General features: G+C 40.6%; 2 protein-coding genes across 3 annotated transcripts in view; one reads left to right on the top strand and one right to left on the bottom strand.

Annotated features, from left to right (window-relative positions):
* Positions 1-17,318, bottom strand: part of LOC125242905 (carcinoembryonic antigen-related cell adhesion molecule 20-like) — a 151,332-nt gene that overhangs the window by 47,478 nt on the left and 86,536 nt on the right. The gene's annotated exons all lie outside the window — the stretch shown is intronic.
* On the top strand, positions 15,496-17,045 carry LOC125242914. The gene is made up of 2 exons (XM_048152020.1): positions 15,496-15,860; positions 15,960-17,045. The coding sequence occupies exons 1-2, from the start codon at positions 15,554-15,556 to the stop codon at positions 16,478-16,480; spliced, it is 828 nt and encodes a 275-aa protein (XP_048007977.1). The 5' UTR covers positions 15,496-15,553; the 3' UTR covers positions 16,481-17,045.

Raw genomic sequence — 17,318 nt, forward strand, 5'->3', positions numbered from 1 at the left:
CGTATATACGCCAAAATGAGTTTTGGCGTGCTTATGGTACGAAACCCCCACTCCCCCACCCTCATCCTACCCAAGAGCGTATCATATACACGCCATAAAGAGCGTATCATATGCACGCGAAAAACCGCGTACCATAAGCACGCCAAAACTCATTTTGGCGTATATATTCTACGAGATTACAAACTCGTACTATTGATACGCATTCTCATGTGATCGTGTTGAAATGTTCAAAACTGTCTCCCTGAATGAAGCTTGGCCATTCCTCCGGCCACCTCTGTTGCGCAAGCACCGCATTTGCTGACTTTTCTCCGTTTAAAGGACACACCGGCCATTTCAGCTGAACTAAGGCTTTCACTTCTTAATATGGAAAATATTAATAATAATAATACGCTAATAATAATAATAATAAAATAACAAGCCCAAAAATGCATATAAGTGGCGATGGTAACACTGCAAGTGCGCGCTAGGCTTGAAGCAACAAATAAAATAACAGAGACGAGCTCAACGGTCAAACATGTTTTTTTTAATTTATTTTTTTAAGCGCATGTTTACTTAAAAAAATAATGTAAAAGTGCTGCAATGGCATAAAAAAACCTTAAGGTTAGCACAACGAAATAAACAAATATATTGCATGGTTATACACGCTCGTTTGAGATGTGTTGCATTAATTATTATTAGTAGGCCTATAGACTTATTTATTTGTTCTCATGTGCTTGCATTCGATTTGTCTAATGCAATAAATTGAATTATTATATTTAAGCTTTATTTATATTTTAGGTGATGTTGCTTGGTAAGTGAATTAAGAACAGTGCTCAGTCATAAAAAAAAAATAATAATGTTGTGTGTGCTTGAGGCACCGACGCGATCACTTACATTTTCTTATAAAAGCGGGAAAAAATTAAAATACTCAGACATTTATGGTCACATTTATGTAACATTTCGAATCTGTGAAGGGTTAAATAGGCCTATTATTTCACAATAAAAAGAAAAAATTGCCTGTAAAATAAAGCAAAAAAGAATTTCCTTTCTGTGGACTTCTCAAAAATGAACCGAAACTCATCATATAGTATAGGCTAATTTAGTTACTTGTCGCAGTTTGTTCCTTTCATTTTGTTAATATGTATATTATTTAGGTGAAATAAATTTCGCGCATAGGTTATTTATTCCTTTTATAGGATATAATCCTGTTTTTCTCCATTCAGAAGCGCTGCTGCCCGGTGATGATGATGATGAATCATCATGTTCTGTTGTTTATTCTGCTATTTGTTCATGTAGGCTAAAACTAATTAAACCCCTGGGATTTTATAAATGGGTCACAGACACGTATCCATTGTAATTTCGTTTAATTCTAATTTTATTTTATCTTGTCGGTTAATGAAAAGATAATGATCTCATCGGTTGAAAGTCAGGGGAGGAAACGAAATGGCATCGACAAGGCAACATTTAGTTTTCGTTTAGTTTAAGTCTTTAACTAATTTTTTTTTCTTCTTATATTCAGGTTTATTTCGATTAGCATAAATGTTTTAATACCTAGTTTTATTTTTTCTTAGTTAACTATAATAACCCTGCATGGGGAAAACATCCACAACTGCAGTACAGTCAATTTTCCAGCTGTTTAAGCCATGAGTAATTACAAATTCACAAACTAATTATTGCCGTCTGGGACACAATCTCAGGCCGAGAGTCTCAGACTCATCGAAGCCAAATACAGCTATTGATGCTCGGGAAGCTAACAGCAATTTCTTAATCTGCAATGAACAGCATTTCATCTGAAAGAGGTTCGCCTGAAAATGTTGTCCAATAGAGGGAGCCACAGGATGAGGAATATTTTAAGCTTATTTTCCTTATTTTTAAGCTTATCTGTTTCCATACTTTTGAACTATAACCATTAAATTTCTTTAACCATGTTCTGACAATTGTTATGATACAGAGGGGTCAGACACAGATGTACACAAGGTAAGTAGTCTTTATTGATAACCAGTGAGCAGATATGGAAAGCAGAGTGAAGCAGGTGAGCAATGGTAAAGTCTGGTGATAGTTACTGTCCTTTTGTGATTGCAGATGGTGGAGACTCGGAACTGGATGGAGCAGGAGAACACAGGAGACGGAGGAGCACTCACACTCAGACGAGGAACACACTAGGAGATCAGGTAGCACAGGAGACAGGCAAGTAGCGATCGTAGGAGTCCTTGAGGGAAGCATACAGGTAAGTAAAGCTCAACGAGACCGGACAGTGAGTGCAGGGTGTGAATGCTCTTAAATACTGATGGTGATGAAGGGGATAATGATGTGCAGGTGACGGTGATTAGAATTCCGGTGATTGGAAGCGTTGTGGTTGGTGCACGGTGGAGCCTGACGTGTCTGTGACAGTACCCCCCCTCCACGGCCCGCTCCTGAGGGCCGAGGACCCCGATGTCGTGGTGGCCGTCCTCTTCCACGTGGGGCAGGTCTGTCAGGGTGGTTACTGTGGAAGTCTTGGAGTAGGTTGGGATCGAGGATGTCATTTCTTGGAACCCAGGAGCGTTCCTCAGGGCCATAACCTTCCCAGTCTACAAGGTATTCAAGCTGACCACCACGGCGTCGGGAGTCCAAAATCTTGTGTACTTCGTAGGCTGTTCCGTCCTCCAGGATGAGTGGAGGGGGAGGCTCGGCGGCTGCCACGTCAGGCCCTGTGGAGGAGGAAACAGAAGGATGGTGAGGTTTGAGTAAGGATACGTGGAATGTGGGGTGAATGCAGTAACCTGGTGGGAGCTGGAGCTGGTAATTGACTGGATTGATTTGCTTGATGATCTTGAAGGGGCCAATGAATCTGGGACTCAGCTTTCTGCAGGGCAGACGCAGCCTGATGTCCCTTGTAGACAGCCAGACCTTCTGTCCGGGCTGGTAGACTGGAGTGTCGGAACGGCGAAGGTCGGCTGTCATTCTGCGTCTGCGCAGGGCTCTTTGCAGTTGATGGTGTGCTGAGTCCCATACCCTCTCGCTCTCCCGGAACCAGTAGTCCACTGCTAGCACGTTGGAGGGTTCCCCATCCCAGGGGAACAGTGGGGGCTGGTACCCGAGTACGCACTGGAATGGTGTAAGTCCTGTAGTGGATTGACGTAGGTAGTTCTGCGCGTACTCGGCCCAACCCAAGTACTGGTTCCAGGAGTTCTAGTGGTCTTGACAGAAGGTACGGAGGAAGCGGCCGATCTCCTGGATTTTCCTTTCCGTCTGCCCGTTCGACTGTGGGTGGTATCCAGATGTTAAGCTGATGGCCACACCTAGGAGTGAGTGGAAGGCCTTCCAGACATGGGAAATAAACTGTGGTCCTCTATCGGACACAATGTCTTCTGGAATTCCGAAATACCGGAACACATGGTTGAATAACAGTTCAGCTGTTTCCATAGCAGTAGTTAGTCCTTTCAGAGGGATAAGACGACATGACTTGGAGAAGCGGTCGATGATAACCAGAATGCAGGTGAATCCATTGGAGGCTGGAAGGTCGGTGATGAAGTCCACTCCTAGGTGTGACCAGGGCCGGGTTGGAACGGGCAGAGGAAGGAGCTTGCCGGCTAGTAGGTGACGTGAACTTTTGGAGGTGGCGCACTCCCTGCAGCCCTGCATGTACCTTCTGACGTCTGCCGCCATGTTGGGCCACCAGAAGCATTGTTTAAGCAACGAGAGGGTTCCATTGACCCCCGGGTGACCAGTGCCAAGTGACGTGTGGATGATTTGAGTGCGTCGTGACCGGGTGATGAAGAGCAAGCCAGGTGGGCAACCCGGCGGAGGGTTCGTGGAGGCATTGGAGGAGGGTATGGTCCACGTGATGGGGCTTACGATGAGGGAACTTGGAATGATCGGTTCAGGATCTTCGGTTCTTTCGTCAGGAGCATGGAGACAGGAGAGAGCGTCAGCTTTCACATTTTTAAATCCAGGGTGGTAGGAGATTGTGAAGTGAAAGCGAGAGGAAAACATGGCCCAACGGGCTTGTCGAGGGGTAAGTCTTTTGGCAGCACGAAATGAAGGCTGAATATGACTGAGTTACCGCGCCATGTTGTGACCAGATAGAATCAGCCCATTTTAATGCTTTGCCGCTGAGTTGAGAGATGAGGAACGCAATTTTGGCTGTGTCGTTCAAGTATAGGTGCGGCTGCATCTCCAGGACCAGTTCACACTGCAGCAGGAAACCGCTGCAGTCCTCCGCCGATCCTGAGTAGGGCGCTGGTTTGGCCATGGGACTGGCGTACACAGGTGGAGAAGGAGATGGGGCTGTGTTGATGTGGTGACTGCAGGTGCCGGTGAAGGAGAGGGGATTGTGGATGGCGTTGGTGGATTGATGCGGCGTAGCACATCCACAAGTGCTTGGAAGGGATCCTGTTGGCTCATACTGGTTTAGCGGTTTTGGTCCGGTCTTCTGTTATGATACAGAGGGGTCGGACACAGATGTACACAAGGTAAGTAGTCTTTATTGATAACCAGTGAGCAGATATGGAAAGCAGAGTGAAGCAGGTGAGCAATGGTAAAGTCTGGTGGAGCAGGAGAACACAGGAGACGGAGGAGCACTCACACGCAGACGAGGAACACACTAGGAGATCAGGTAGCACAGGAGACAGGTAAGTAGCGATCGTAGGAGTCCTTGAGGTAAGCATACAGGTAAGTATAGCTCAACGAGACCAGACAGTGAGTGCAGGGTGTGAATGCTCTTAAATACTGATGGTGATGAAGGGGATAATGATGTGCAGGTGACGGTGATTAGAATTCCGGTGATTGGGAGCATTGTGGTTGGTGCACGGTGGAGCCTGACGTGTCTGTGACAACAATATAGTTTTACTGAACATTGACATATGAGAAATGCTTATCCCAAGAATAATTATTTTTATTCATCCTAATATGCTGTCTTAACTAATATGACAGTTTGTTCTGCATATGTATTTATTTTTTCCGGTATATAGGCTATAGCTTACAATATTATAATTTCTATTAAAATACATGATTAAAGCGTTTGATAATAGGCCATAGCTTGCACTCTGAATTAATCTTTTAATTTCGAATTTGGTCTTTTATTTTAACTGTCTTTAATGCATCATGCATTTTTTTTTTTTATAAAGGATTTCTATGGGGGACAAAACTCTGAAACAATATGTTTTACTTGGATAATGTTGTCATTATCTTAGCAGTAGTGTTTATGACAGGAGAAATGTGTTGATTAGTTGTCTCTGGTTGTCACTGTAGGACATTAAGCCCAGGCATTTTCAAGTTAAGCAATAGCACATCTTTTAATGTCAGTTGATTGGCTAATAGTGTAGGTCATGTTTTCGTCAACATATTTAAACAAAATTAGGAATGGAGAAATATTCAGCGACTTTGAGGTGCTTAAATGTGTGGGTTTTTTTTTTCTTTTTACTCAAAACAAAGCAAAAACACTAATTTACAGAACTTCAGACAATTTACAAAATAACAACTGGCAAAAGTTACTTCAGACGTCACGGCGCAGACGTCATGTAGCTTCTCACGTAGCTTCTCACACGGTTTCTCAGGCGAGAAGAGAGGGGCGACGAAAGTGTCACGCTTCTTATCATACGTCATTGGTCACAGCTTCTGCTCACGGCAAGGTACGCGACGATCGACACGACTGATTGCTTAGTTAGCATCGTAAATAGCAAAACGACACCCCATAAACGCCATATAAAATATGACGTTGCAACATGCACTCGTCTCACTGAACGTGACGTCTGCGTCTGCCAAACGTGACGTCTGCGTCTGCCACATTACAGTTCGACTGCCTGGACGTGACGTCTACGTGACGTCTGCGTTTGCTGCAAGGGTTTCCAGCACATTCCATACACTAATTTGAGCTTTATTATACCTATTCATTCTCTATTATTGTTTACATTTATCCTCAATTATGTTTAATTAGCAATTAAGTGCTTTTTACCTTTCTTATGTATAGCTTTTTATTCCAAAAAGTAAACCTTTATACAAATGATATAAAAAATTCTGTATGCAATTGCTTCTTGTCCACATATCCACGGATACTTTGAAGAAATCATAAAAAAGTTGTTCTAGCATGTATTCACCACTAGGAGTCTCTAGACCAACACCATGTAAGGCCCGCCCAATCGGCCCAATGGCGGTTTCCCACAGGACGGGGAAGGTTTCTTGCGCGTTCCATCTTTTCAGCGTGGCAAAGTAGTTTAATTCCAAGTAATCTTTTATCTGACTCCATGTTATTATGACCTCGAATTTAGTTTAGAATGTCAACTGATTATTGGTCATTTGTGTAATAATTTGGCTTTACATTTGAATATTCTATTTAACTCTTTACACTTATTGTACTCGTTCATTCGGTTCTCAGTGTTGCACAGGGTCCTCGCACTGGCCATTCATTAATATGCGGGCCCACGATCACAAACTCGTCAGTCTTGGTCACTAGACAGAGGTAATTGACTATACTAATAGAGTGCCGCTCTCATGCTTGCTTTCTTTAAAAGTATTTGGTTTAGTCCCCCATAGATCTGTATACACTTGAATTAAAGTAACACTAACTCTAGTCAGAGGTCACAACCACTACTACAGTTAAGCCGACCAATATTACTTGTCTTATAGCAGCTTTGGTTTGGTTATGCCATGGTTTCCCATGTACACTTAGCTAGAGTAACATTACAATAAACAGAGGTAAGGCTCACCCTATTTAGGTTGGTCGATCAACATTTTGTTGTCCTAAACGGAAATTCCCTTTTAGCCTTTACAGTCTAAGTACACTTGAACAAATGCCAAGCGTTAGTCGGAGCTCTAAAATCACAGTTAGTGTGCCTATGCTCCACTCAACTGGACTTTAGTCCGTTACTAACCTGACGCAGATTTGCGGTAACAATGGATACATCGTAATCTACTGAAGTCAATAATTTCAGAGTAAGTCAGAATAAAATCAAATGTGACCATTTATTAGTCAGGTAAATGTATCATGCCAATTACATAATCAATTCAAAGGTGATCAATACCAAACATCAAATGCTCAGAAACAGAGTAAGATGCGTACCTGACATGAAAAATACACATTGCTGAGTGTCCTGGACACTCAGCAATGTGGGCTTCATCTGAATACAGAGTCACCCTGAGCCTTTTGCAACATTTCTTTAAATACTCAGACCAAGACAAAACATCCCCCAATGTTAGGCATGAACTTACAATCAGAATTTGCATTGACTAGGGTCACAGACCTCAGGGGTTTGCACCTTGCTGTGGAACAGGAGGTAATTTAGATGAAAGACCCTGGGAAAGAGGCACACCCATGGTTGCAACCAAAGTATCCCTAAACTCTTAAAACGTTTAATACCTTTGGTTTACTTTCATGTAGACGAGACCATTGTACCAGTTGCACTGAGACATTTCAAATGATACCAAACATTGTATAGCATTCTTTGATGATTGTTCACGTTAAACCAGATAGATTTTGGGTGAACTTTAGGCCATATCTGCATGTAGAGAGAAGAGATGGGGGAAGAGGGTGAAGGAAGTGAAATGTAGATTAAGGCAAATGTTGAGGTGTGATTGACTCAGTGTGATTGCGTCTCGGGTGGGGATGCTATTTTGCAAGAGAGAGTTCAAATGTTAATTTCCTTTGTTTTCTCAAAGAGTAGCCCTTTCTTGGTCCAGGTACTCTGGCATCAGTCTTACAGTATTTATTTTTTCTTTTGAGATCATGCTTCTGTTATAAATGAGTCTATTTATAAATGTCTAAAATGATATAAATGATTTCATTATGTAAAAAAAATCACCTGAAATTAATAAATTAAGTCCATTAAATTCTTCCATAATTTTTGAACGAATCTCCTACTGAGTCTGAACGATTCAATAATAGGCCTATATCAAATAGCCTATATTTTAACAGTCACTGGATGCCACATATACTGGTGTAACAATGTTACAGACAATTTTTATTAACTAATTATTATAGTAAATGGTAACCTGTCACAGTTCCCTTGTCTCCCGTACTTCCGGACTTGTCTCCACACCTGCATTCACTTCCCTCGTCTTCTCCCCATCATCACTCATCTCCTGCACCTGGACTTCATCATCAGCACTCCCTTTATTATAGACTCACTCCCTTCACTCCTTGTTCGTTCTTAATGTTATGTAGTATGTGTTTGGTGTTCTCTTCCTTTGTTCAATAAAGTACCCATTGCTATTGTGGAGATCCGTATATGTCTCGTCACTACAGCACCACCACATGTAACAGAAGAACGGACCATAACAAACGACTGGATTACCACAGAAGCATGGGGTTATTCCTTGTCTCCGAAGTTCTTGCTCCTCCCGTGCCTCCCACACCAATGTCGGCCGTGGATCGCCTTATTGGGCTCCTGCAGGACGGACGTTCGCTGGAGAGGTATGTGGATGAGTTTGTCGAGTTAGCTTTTCTGACGAATTGGTCAGATGCGTGTTTAAACACCCTTTTTCTGGAGGGGCTGGACGAGAGCACAATCCGTTTTGACGAACCTGACGATTATGTTTTCTTAAACGATACTATTAATCTGATTTTGTATTTAAATGGTTCTGAGTTTGTTGTTGAAGAGGTTATGGGTAATACGTGCATATCTCATCCAGCTCCCCCAGAAATACAGGCGGCCTGGTCAGTTCGTCAGTCCCCATCTTCCTCCACATGCCCCTCCAGTGAGCTTTTCCCTTGTGTCCTTATTACCCAGTTTTCTATGGGATTAAGGCCATTATTGGCCAGGCGAATTTGCTGGCCAATTAAGAACCATGGTATCCCACCATGGTCCTTAAACCAGGTGCTGGTAGCTTTGGCACTGTGTGCAGGTGCCAAGTCCTGTTGGAAAATGAAATCTGCATCTCCATAAAGTTGGTCAGCAGCAGGAAGCATGAAGTGCTCTAAAACTTCCTGGTATACGGCTGCGTTGACCTTGAACCTCAGAAAACACAGTGGACCAACACCAGCAGATGACATGGCACCCCAAACCATCACTGACTGTGGAAACTTTACACTGGACCTCAAGCAATGTGGATTGTGTGCCTCTCCTCTCTTCCTCCAGACTCTGGGACCCTGATTTCCAAAGGAAATGCAAAATTTACTTTCATCAGAGAACATAGCTTTGGACCACTCAGCAGCAGTCTAGTCCTTTTTGTCTTTAGACGCTTCTGACGCTGTCTGTTGTTCAAGAGTGGCTTGACACAAGGAAGGCAACAGCTGAAACCCATGTCTTGCATACGTCTGTGCATAGTGGTTCTTGAAACACTGACTCCAGCTCCAGTCCACTCTTTGTGAAGAGGCGTTTATTCAATTAGCTGATTACGGCACATTGAAAATATACACAACTGGAAGAATAGATACACTGCTCGACAAGGACTTCTGGTAATCAATTCCGCTGACTGAAAAAAATGATACTTTAAACTAACTCAAGTCATTTATGGATAGTGGTTCCACACAACCAACTTATCAACATTAAAGGTTTATTTTTAATCTATGCAATATCCTTGTGTTGTGACAACACTGAGTTATGCCGAGTTCAGACTGCACAATTTTAGCCCCAATTTTGGCTCGCCGACAGGTTTTGAGAAATCGCAGACAAATGCCCGAAATCTCAGGCAAATCGGTGCTCGTTCACGCGAGTGACAATCACGCAGTTTGAATGAGCAAAGACGCGATCTGAGAGAATCGCCGACGAGTCGCCGACGCCCGTGAGATATTTGGCATGCTAAATATCTGGACCTGTCTGCGATTCAAAATCCTGCTGTGTGAAAAGTGTTCTGACTGAAAACTACATTCGCGATGACCGACAGCCAATGAGAGAGCAAGATACAGAGCAGCGGGGAGTTCGGGGAGGAGTTATAGACCACAACATCAGCAAGCATGGCTTCATTCACATAAACATTACAATTCTATCAAACGGAAACAAAACACAAACATTTGCTTGACCATCCGCAACAGCAGCACATTGAAAAGTTATGTATTTACCTCCAACTCTCGTTGCAGAACACACAATCCACAGTCTCCCCAACCATTTCCTCCTCCATATTCTTGTTTTCGCTGCAAATCAGCGCACAGGCAACTCGTATTGCAAGCTTCATGCGGGCTACCGTTTTTAATAATAATAATAATAATAATAACTCCGGTCCTGCACGCGTGATATCGCGTTGTTTCCTTGTCACATCTCGCGTGTGTTTGGTTGTGAAACGTAGTTTGCGTGCCAGACAGAGTTGTCGGCGATTCTTCCTATTGTAAAGTCATGCAGTGTGAAACCTTCTGTTGCCGATCCATCGTGCAGTTTGAACACACCAATGCTGGCCAAGATAGTCATGCAGTGTGAAAAGAACAGTGACCCGACTACTTTGAAAATCGTGCAGTCTGAACTCGGCTTAAGGAAGAATCTATGTAAAATAGTTATGTCCAACCAACTCATTTCAATCATGGACAGTGATTCCACATGACTGAAACAAGTAAAACTCAATAGAATCAACCAACAAACTAGAATCAACTGTGTTCATTTAACTTGAATGAATGGTTTTAATCATTTTTTTTTGAGTTATATGCTTTTACCAGTCCAAGGATTCTGTGTTGTTTTAGTTCAGTGTCATTTCTGTTTATGTAAATACATATCTGTTATTTTATAGCTTTTTTTAAAAGCTGTTTTCTTGTCTTTGTTTAAATCCAAACATACAAGAATTTTAACAATTCTCCTTTTAATTGTGTTTGCTCTATAGGGCTTAGTGTTACAGGTTTACATCTGTGGGGATTAGATGAGACCATTGTACCATTCGCACTGAAACATTTCAAATGATACCAAACATGTATCATGCTGTATGGTAATTGTTCACATTAAACCATATTGATTTTTGGGTGAATTTCTGGTGATCTCAGCATGTGGAGAGGGGAGGAAGAGAGAGTGAAGGAAATGAAATGCCGATCAGACAAAGCTGTCATCTACTTAGTGTGATTGTATCTATGGGGATGCTGATTTGGCACGAGAATGTGCAAATGTAAACAGAAAAGAACTTTGTGTTTGTTTTCTCAGAGTGTAGTGGCTTCTTTCGCCTCTGTGAAAAAACACTCTAAGTCTTGGAGTTTTGATGACAAAAGATTTATTACAAGCAAAACACAACTGCCGGACCAGCTCTCACACAATCTTTTTATACAGTTTTCCTATAGTTCTCCACCCCAAGTGGAATCAATACATCTTATACATTTTCAAACTCTGCACCAATATTGTTTATAAATTCTTCCATTTGTTGGCTGTGAATCCAGTCTGTTTTGAAAAGTGGAACAAGAGACCTCAACCTAATTAGAGGTCCCCGCTCATCTTGTAAATATTTTTCAATGGCAGAATGAGACGCACAGCTTAGGCACAGTTATATGAGAGGCCATTCAAGACATATTTCAAACTTACTCGCGCACACACTATCAAAGTATTCACACACACTATCAAACTCTCTCTCATACACTACTATACGTCTCTCACACTCTATCAAATCTTTCACACACACTATCAAAGTCTCTCGCGCACACTATCAAAGTCTCTCGCGCATACTACCAAACTCTCTCGCGCACACACTATCAAAGTCTCTCGCGCATACTACCAAACACATTCGCACACACACTATCAAACTCTCTCACACGCGCTATCAAACTCATTCGCACACACACCATCAAACTCTCTCGCGTACACTATCAAAGTCTCTCGCGTATACTACCAAACACATTCGCACACACACACTATCAAACTCTCTCACACGCGCTATCAAACTCATTCGCACACACACCATCAAACTCTCTCGCGTACACTATCAAAGTCTCTCGCGTATACTACCAAACACATTCGCACACACACACTATCAAACTCTCTCACACGCGCTATCAAACTCATTCGCACACACGTCAAACTCTCTCGCGTACACTATCAAAGTCTCTCGCGTATACTACCAAACACATTAGTAGTCATTACCCTGGGACATGTGTCAAAAAGTGATTTATGGCCCCTTTGATTGATGACTTGACAGGTGTGACCTTTTGTCCTTCCGTTTCCGGACTGTGTCAACACAACCTTTGACCCCGATGTCATTGACCTATGACCTCCGGATATTAGGATGAATGTAATGTTGTTTGTGTTTGTCCATCTGGCTGTTGACCTGTGACCTTCGGATATTAGGATGAATGTAATGTTGTTTGTGTTTGTCCATCTGGATGTTGACCCGTGAGCTCCGGGAGTGAATGATCGTTTGACCCGGTTGTTTGAACAGATATTTCGGGGGTGTCGCATTCCGTCACAGGGGCTTTTGTATGTGGACATCCTCTTCGTCTCAATGAGAAAAATAATATTTTACCAATAGGGTCAATGCAATATACGCTCTCTCTCTCTCTCTCTCTCTCTCTCTCTCTCTCTTTCTCTCTTTCTCGTCACACACGTAATACAGATCTATTTAAAATAAATGAAAATATATTTATATAATATATTAAACTGAATAATGAACAACATTGGAACAATCCAATCCCTCTCCCACTCTCTCTCGGTCTTTCCAAGTGAGCAGCTCACACCCAGCCAGGCAGTGACAACAATGGGCCATGCTGCATTCTATGGGACACTTAGTCTGTTACCTTTTCCAGAGAAAATGTTCAAAATGTTTAAATATGTTCTTAAAAATCTTTAAAGTTTTAATAAATCTTCCTATAAGGGTGATGCTTAAAATAAATCTCTGTATGTTTAAAAATGAGCTAGGAATATTGAGTGATTTGATTTAAAATGATTCCAGATATAAAGTCTCTATGTGTTGGACATACCCTATTAGGGATGAACATTAGGGATGAGATTTACACACATTACACTGAATAATAATAATCAAACATCTTACTAAATAATATAGTTTTAGCTAGATGAAAATATAAAAAATATCTTACACATCTTACTAAATAATAATATAGTTTTAGCTGGATGAAAATAATAATATCTTACATTTCCAGGGATCAGGAAATGTAATTCCTTTAAACATCATGAAGTTTTAATACTTATAATCCGCCTCTCTCTCTCTCTCTCTCTCTCTCTCTCTCTCTCTCTCGCTCTCTCACACACACACACACACACACACACACACACACACATCATGGTGTAAAAACCTTTTCACAGAACAGGATAACACATCGTTCCAATAGACCACCTCATATTAATCCCAATACAATTAGTGACTATTTAAGAATGCCCAAAATGTTTATGGCTTTTTAGAACAATAATCCCAATACAATGGTTGTCTGTTTAAGGATGCCGAAAATGTTTATGGTTTGTTACCACAAACATCCCAATACAATGGTTGTCTGTTTAAGGATGCCGAAAATGTTTATGGTTTGTTACCACAAACATCCCAATACAACAGGCAACTGTTTAACACCGCTGAGATATTTACATAGCGCTGTTCTCACAAGAGACGCGTGAGCCCAGGTGGTCTACCAAGAGAGTTTTGCACGGACCTCTGGCGACCATCTTTTGGACACTGATGAAAAGGCCAGTCTGAGCGAAACGTAATGTTAGGTATAATCTGATCTATTTTTTAACAATATATATATATATATATATATATATATATATATATATATATATATAGACTCTGTGATCAATCTCCCAACGGATCTGCCATTATATAAAAACAGTAAATTATAATACTATAAGCAATCACAATTATAAGTTATTTGTAATTTTTAATTTGGTAATATCTATCTATCTATCTATCTATCTTATATATATATATATATATATATATATATATATATATATATATATGCTTGTTTATAGTTATATGAAAAACTCTGTCAAATGTTTTCATTATTTGAGTAATTTCGTGACGCAACACGGGGTCGCCCACCCCTACAGCCCCAGCTGGGGTTAAAAGCGGGTCATCCGAGTCCGACTTTCACAGTCTTTTCACATCTTTATTGAAACTCTGCCAGAAGTCTTCCAGAAGCTACTTCGTTGTCCAGAAGAAAATGTTACGAGGTAAGAATATTTCTTTTAATTTTGCTGTCTTGATGTGTTGAAATTGCTATCGTTCATTTTTACTTTACGAGGTTGTTGCGATATAGGATCTTCAAAAAAGCAATGTTTTACTTTTGTCCTCAATATAGCGTGATTGTATTTTTCTACATTACAAATATATCATGATCAAATAATTAAAACATAACTGCATGCGCAGACTTTTATTTACGGTCAATGCCGTTTTCCTGTTCCGGGTTATGCCGTTATCAACTTGGTTTTAAGTAATGATTTTTGGTTCTGATCAGTTTCTGTTACGGTTTTAGTACGATTCAAACATAAATAGTGGTGTTTGATGTGATTTTACACAAATGTTTTAAACGTAATGTACATGTTTAATGTTTTTTTTGGCTACAAGATGGAGCCATTTTGCCACCTGTTTGATTCCCAGTAAATTTAATTCTGGTTTTGGATGCTAAATACAGGCATTTCTGCATGTGCTGTGTTCTTGGTATTTCTACATTTTTTAAAAGTAAACATATTATATTGTATTTTGGATTACTGTACATGCTTTAACATGATATGTAAATGTTTAATGTTTTTCGGGAGTGCTATTCACTTTTTGGGCACAAGATGGAGCCATTTTGCCACCTGTTTGATTCCCAGTAAATTTAATTCTGGTTTTGGATGCTAAATACAGGCATTTCTGCATGTGCTGTGTTCTTGGTATTTCTACATTTTTTAAAAGTAAACATATTATATTGTATTTTGGATTACTGTACATGCTTTAACATGATATGTACATGTTTAATGTTTTTTTTTTTTTGGCTACAAGATGGAGCCATTTTGCCACCTGTTTGATTCCCAGTAAATTTAATTCTGGTTTTGGATGCTAAATACAGGCATTTCTGCATGTGCTGTGTTCTTGGTATTTCTACATTTTTTAAAAGTAAACATATTATATTGTATTTTGGATTACTGTACATGCTTTAACATGATATGTAAATGTTTAATGTTTTTCGGGAGTGCTATTCACTTTTTGGGCACAAGATGGAGCCATTTTGCCACCTGTTTGATTCCCAGTAAATTTAATTCTGGTTTTGGATGCTAAATACAGGCATTTCTGCATATGTTGTGCTAGTTCTTAATAATAATAATAATATGCATAAATATGTGAAATTAGTCTGACATTGAATCAACCGTTTTAACAGGTCTATTTGCCCCGTAGGTTCAAACATCGAACTGAATGCTTTTGATTCAATTGACTTTTGTGAGTAAACATTATTATTTTTACTTTTACTTCTGTTCATGTAAATTACAAAATTACAAATGTCATCTGTCTTATTTTACAGTAACAACACCAACATTTAACATAGGCGGCGCAGAACCGGGTAAATACATGTTCTCACGTAATATGTAAATCATAAAAATTACAATTGGCATTTGTCTTATTTGCAGTATCAGACCAGGCATTTGTTGCAGAAACCTCAGACAATTGGTAAATATATGCTCTCATGTGATATGGTTTTAGTAATGTTTATGTCAAATCAGCATGTCAAATTTTCATATCTATTTTGAAAGTAATTGAAATATGTGATAATATGTTTTGTTTTAATTTAGAATTAATCCAGCTAGTCACACAACCAGGCTTTATAGATCTCACACAAGAGCAAGGAGGGGCCGAAAGGCAGGACCAGGGCGCCACCCCCAGTGAGATCGTATTAAGAAATGGTACCCCGCCTATAACGCCGTCATCAAGAAACAATGACGTTGTAATATCTAACGCAGACGCAATAGACCTTACTTCAGATGAAGATCTTCAGGGTGATGACTACGAACCACCCGCAAAGAAAAGAATCATTGGTGTCGTCACCCCTATGAGGATACATATACCCTCGGTAAATGACGGTAAAGAACATTATTCATTATTTTAGGTTCATTGACTGAAATAATCCTGAAAATATGAAGTATAGGTGAAAATCTTGACGTTATCTGCTATTTTTACAGAAAGACAAACGTCGGCGAGTGTACTAAGATGGTCTGATTCACAGCTAAATGCTTGGGACCAGGCGTCATGGGCAAGCGAAGATGACGCACCAACGAGAGGCGGCCAAACCCCGTATCCATCACAAGAAGAACCAGTAGAACAAGACCAAGAACCTGCACACGAACACACACATGAACAAGAACAAGACCAAGAAGATCAAGAAGAAGAAGGAGAAGACGGCAACGTGTCAGTGGCTTCGAGCAATAGTTCATCTCGAGGTCACCAGCGCAGTGAGCGCATTGAAGCAACGCTCAATCATACCCTTACCGAAGTGCTGGCAATACACACGCGTATGGATGGAATTGAAACCCGTTTGGATGATATTATCCGCCTTTTAAATGAGCAGATGACAATGAATGAGAGAGGGTTCGGGTGTGTACTATCTAACGGTAATGAAAATCTGAGAGAGAAAAGACTGATGGTGGATCTTCTATGTGCAACTCACAGAGGTGTACAAGAGATCAGACATTTTCACAATTGAATGTTTGTCTGTTTTATTACACTATGATTTGTATATTCTTTCACCTGTTATGAATTTTAAAATTTCCGTCTGAATGTTTTTATATTTTGTAGCAAACCGTTTTGATACCATTACTGTTTTTGAACAAAATAAATATTAAAATGGCCGATGAGAAATGTTTTTGTGGAGACAAAATGCATTCCTGTCAACCAGACCATTCTCTCACAGAGCTGTTACAGCGTGAGCTTGACTTGCATACTGATAACTCTGACCAAAGGTGTGATAGATTACGACAGATGTTAAATATGTATCCAGAATCTGTAGAAATGTCTTTAAATGATGTTTCGTTACAACGTTCTTATAATTTGGATGATTTAGAAATGTTTGTAGCACAATCACACACCGTTGACCTGTGTGATCGATTACAGAGTTTATTAAATGACAACTCCATACCCAACGTACAAGATGGTGCTGGTCTAAATAATGGCTCAAAATGTAATGATCCTACACTCTCCACAGATAGCGGCGGCAATATCCCTCCATCATCTATCGGTGATGCTACCCCTACCGGTACCGAAAATTCTGATCAGCCAACGTCTGACAACTCAGCTCGTCCCAACAGGTAATCAGGCTGTTGAACTCCCGTCCAGTAGTATTACCGATAGACCTCAGACACAACGTCCCGACATTGACGCACTGATTAGACACGGTGGTTCCGTAAACGGATATCATGTTTTACCAAGACCACGCTTCAACAGCGTACAATTGCGTAGGACGATGAATCTGAGAGAAATCAACTCTAATGATTTGGCCTCATATCATAATTTTTTACACAATACCTTCAGCGATATAGTGACGT

This window comes from Megalobrama amblycephala, linkage group LG13 (assembly GCF_018812025.1).
Source record: "Megalobrama amblycephala isolate DHTTF-2021 linkage group LG13, ASM1881202v1, whole genome shotgun sequence".
NCBI classification, from domain to species: Eukaryota; Metazoa; Chordata; class Actinopteri; order Cypriniformes; family Xenocyprididae; genus Megalobrama; species Megalobrama amblycephala.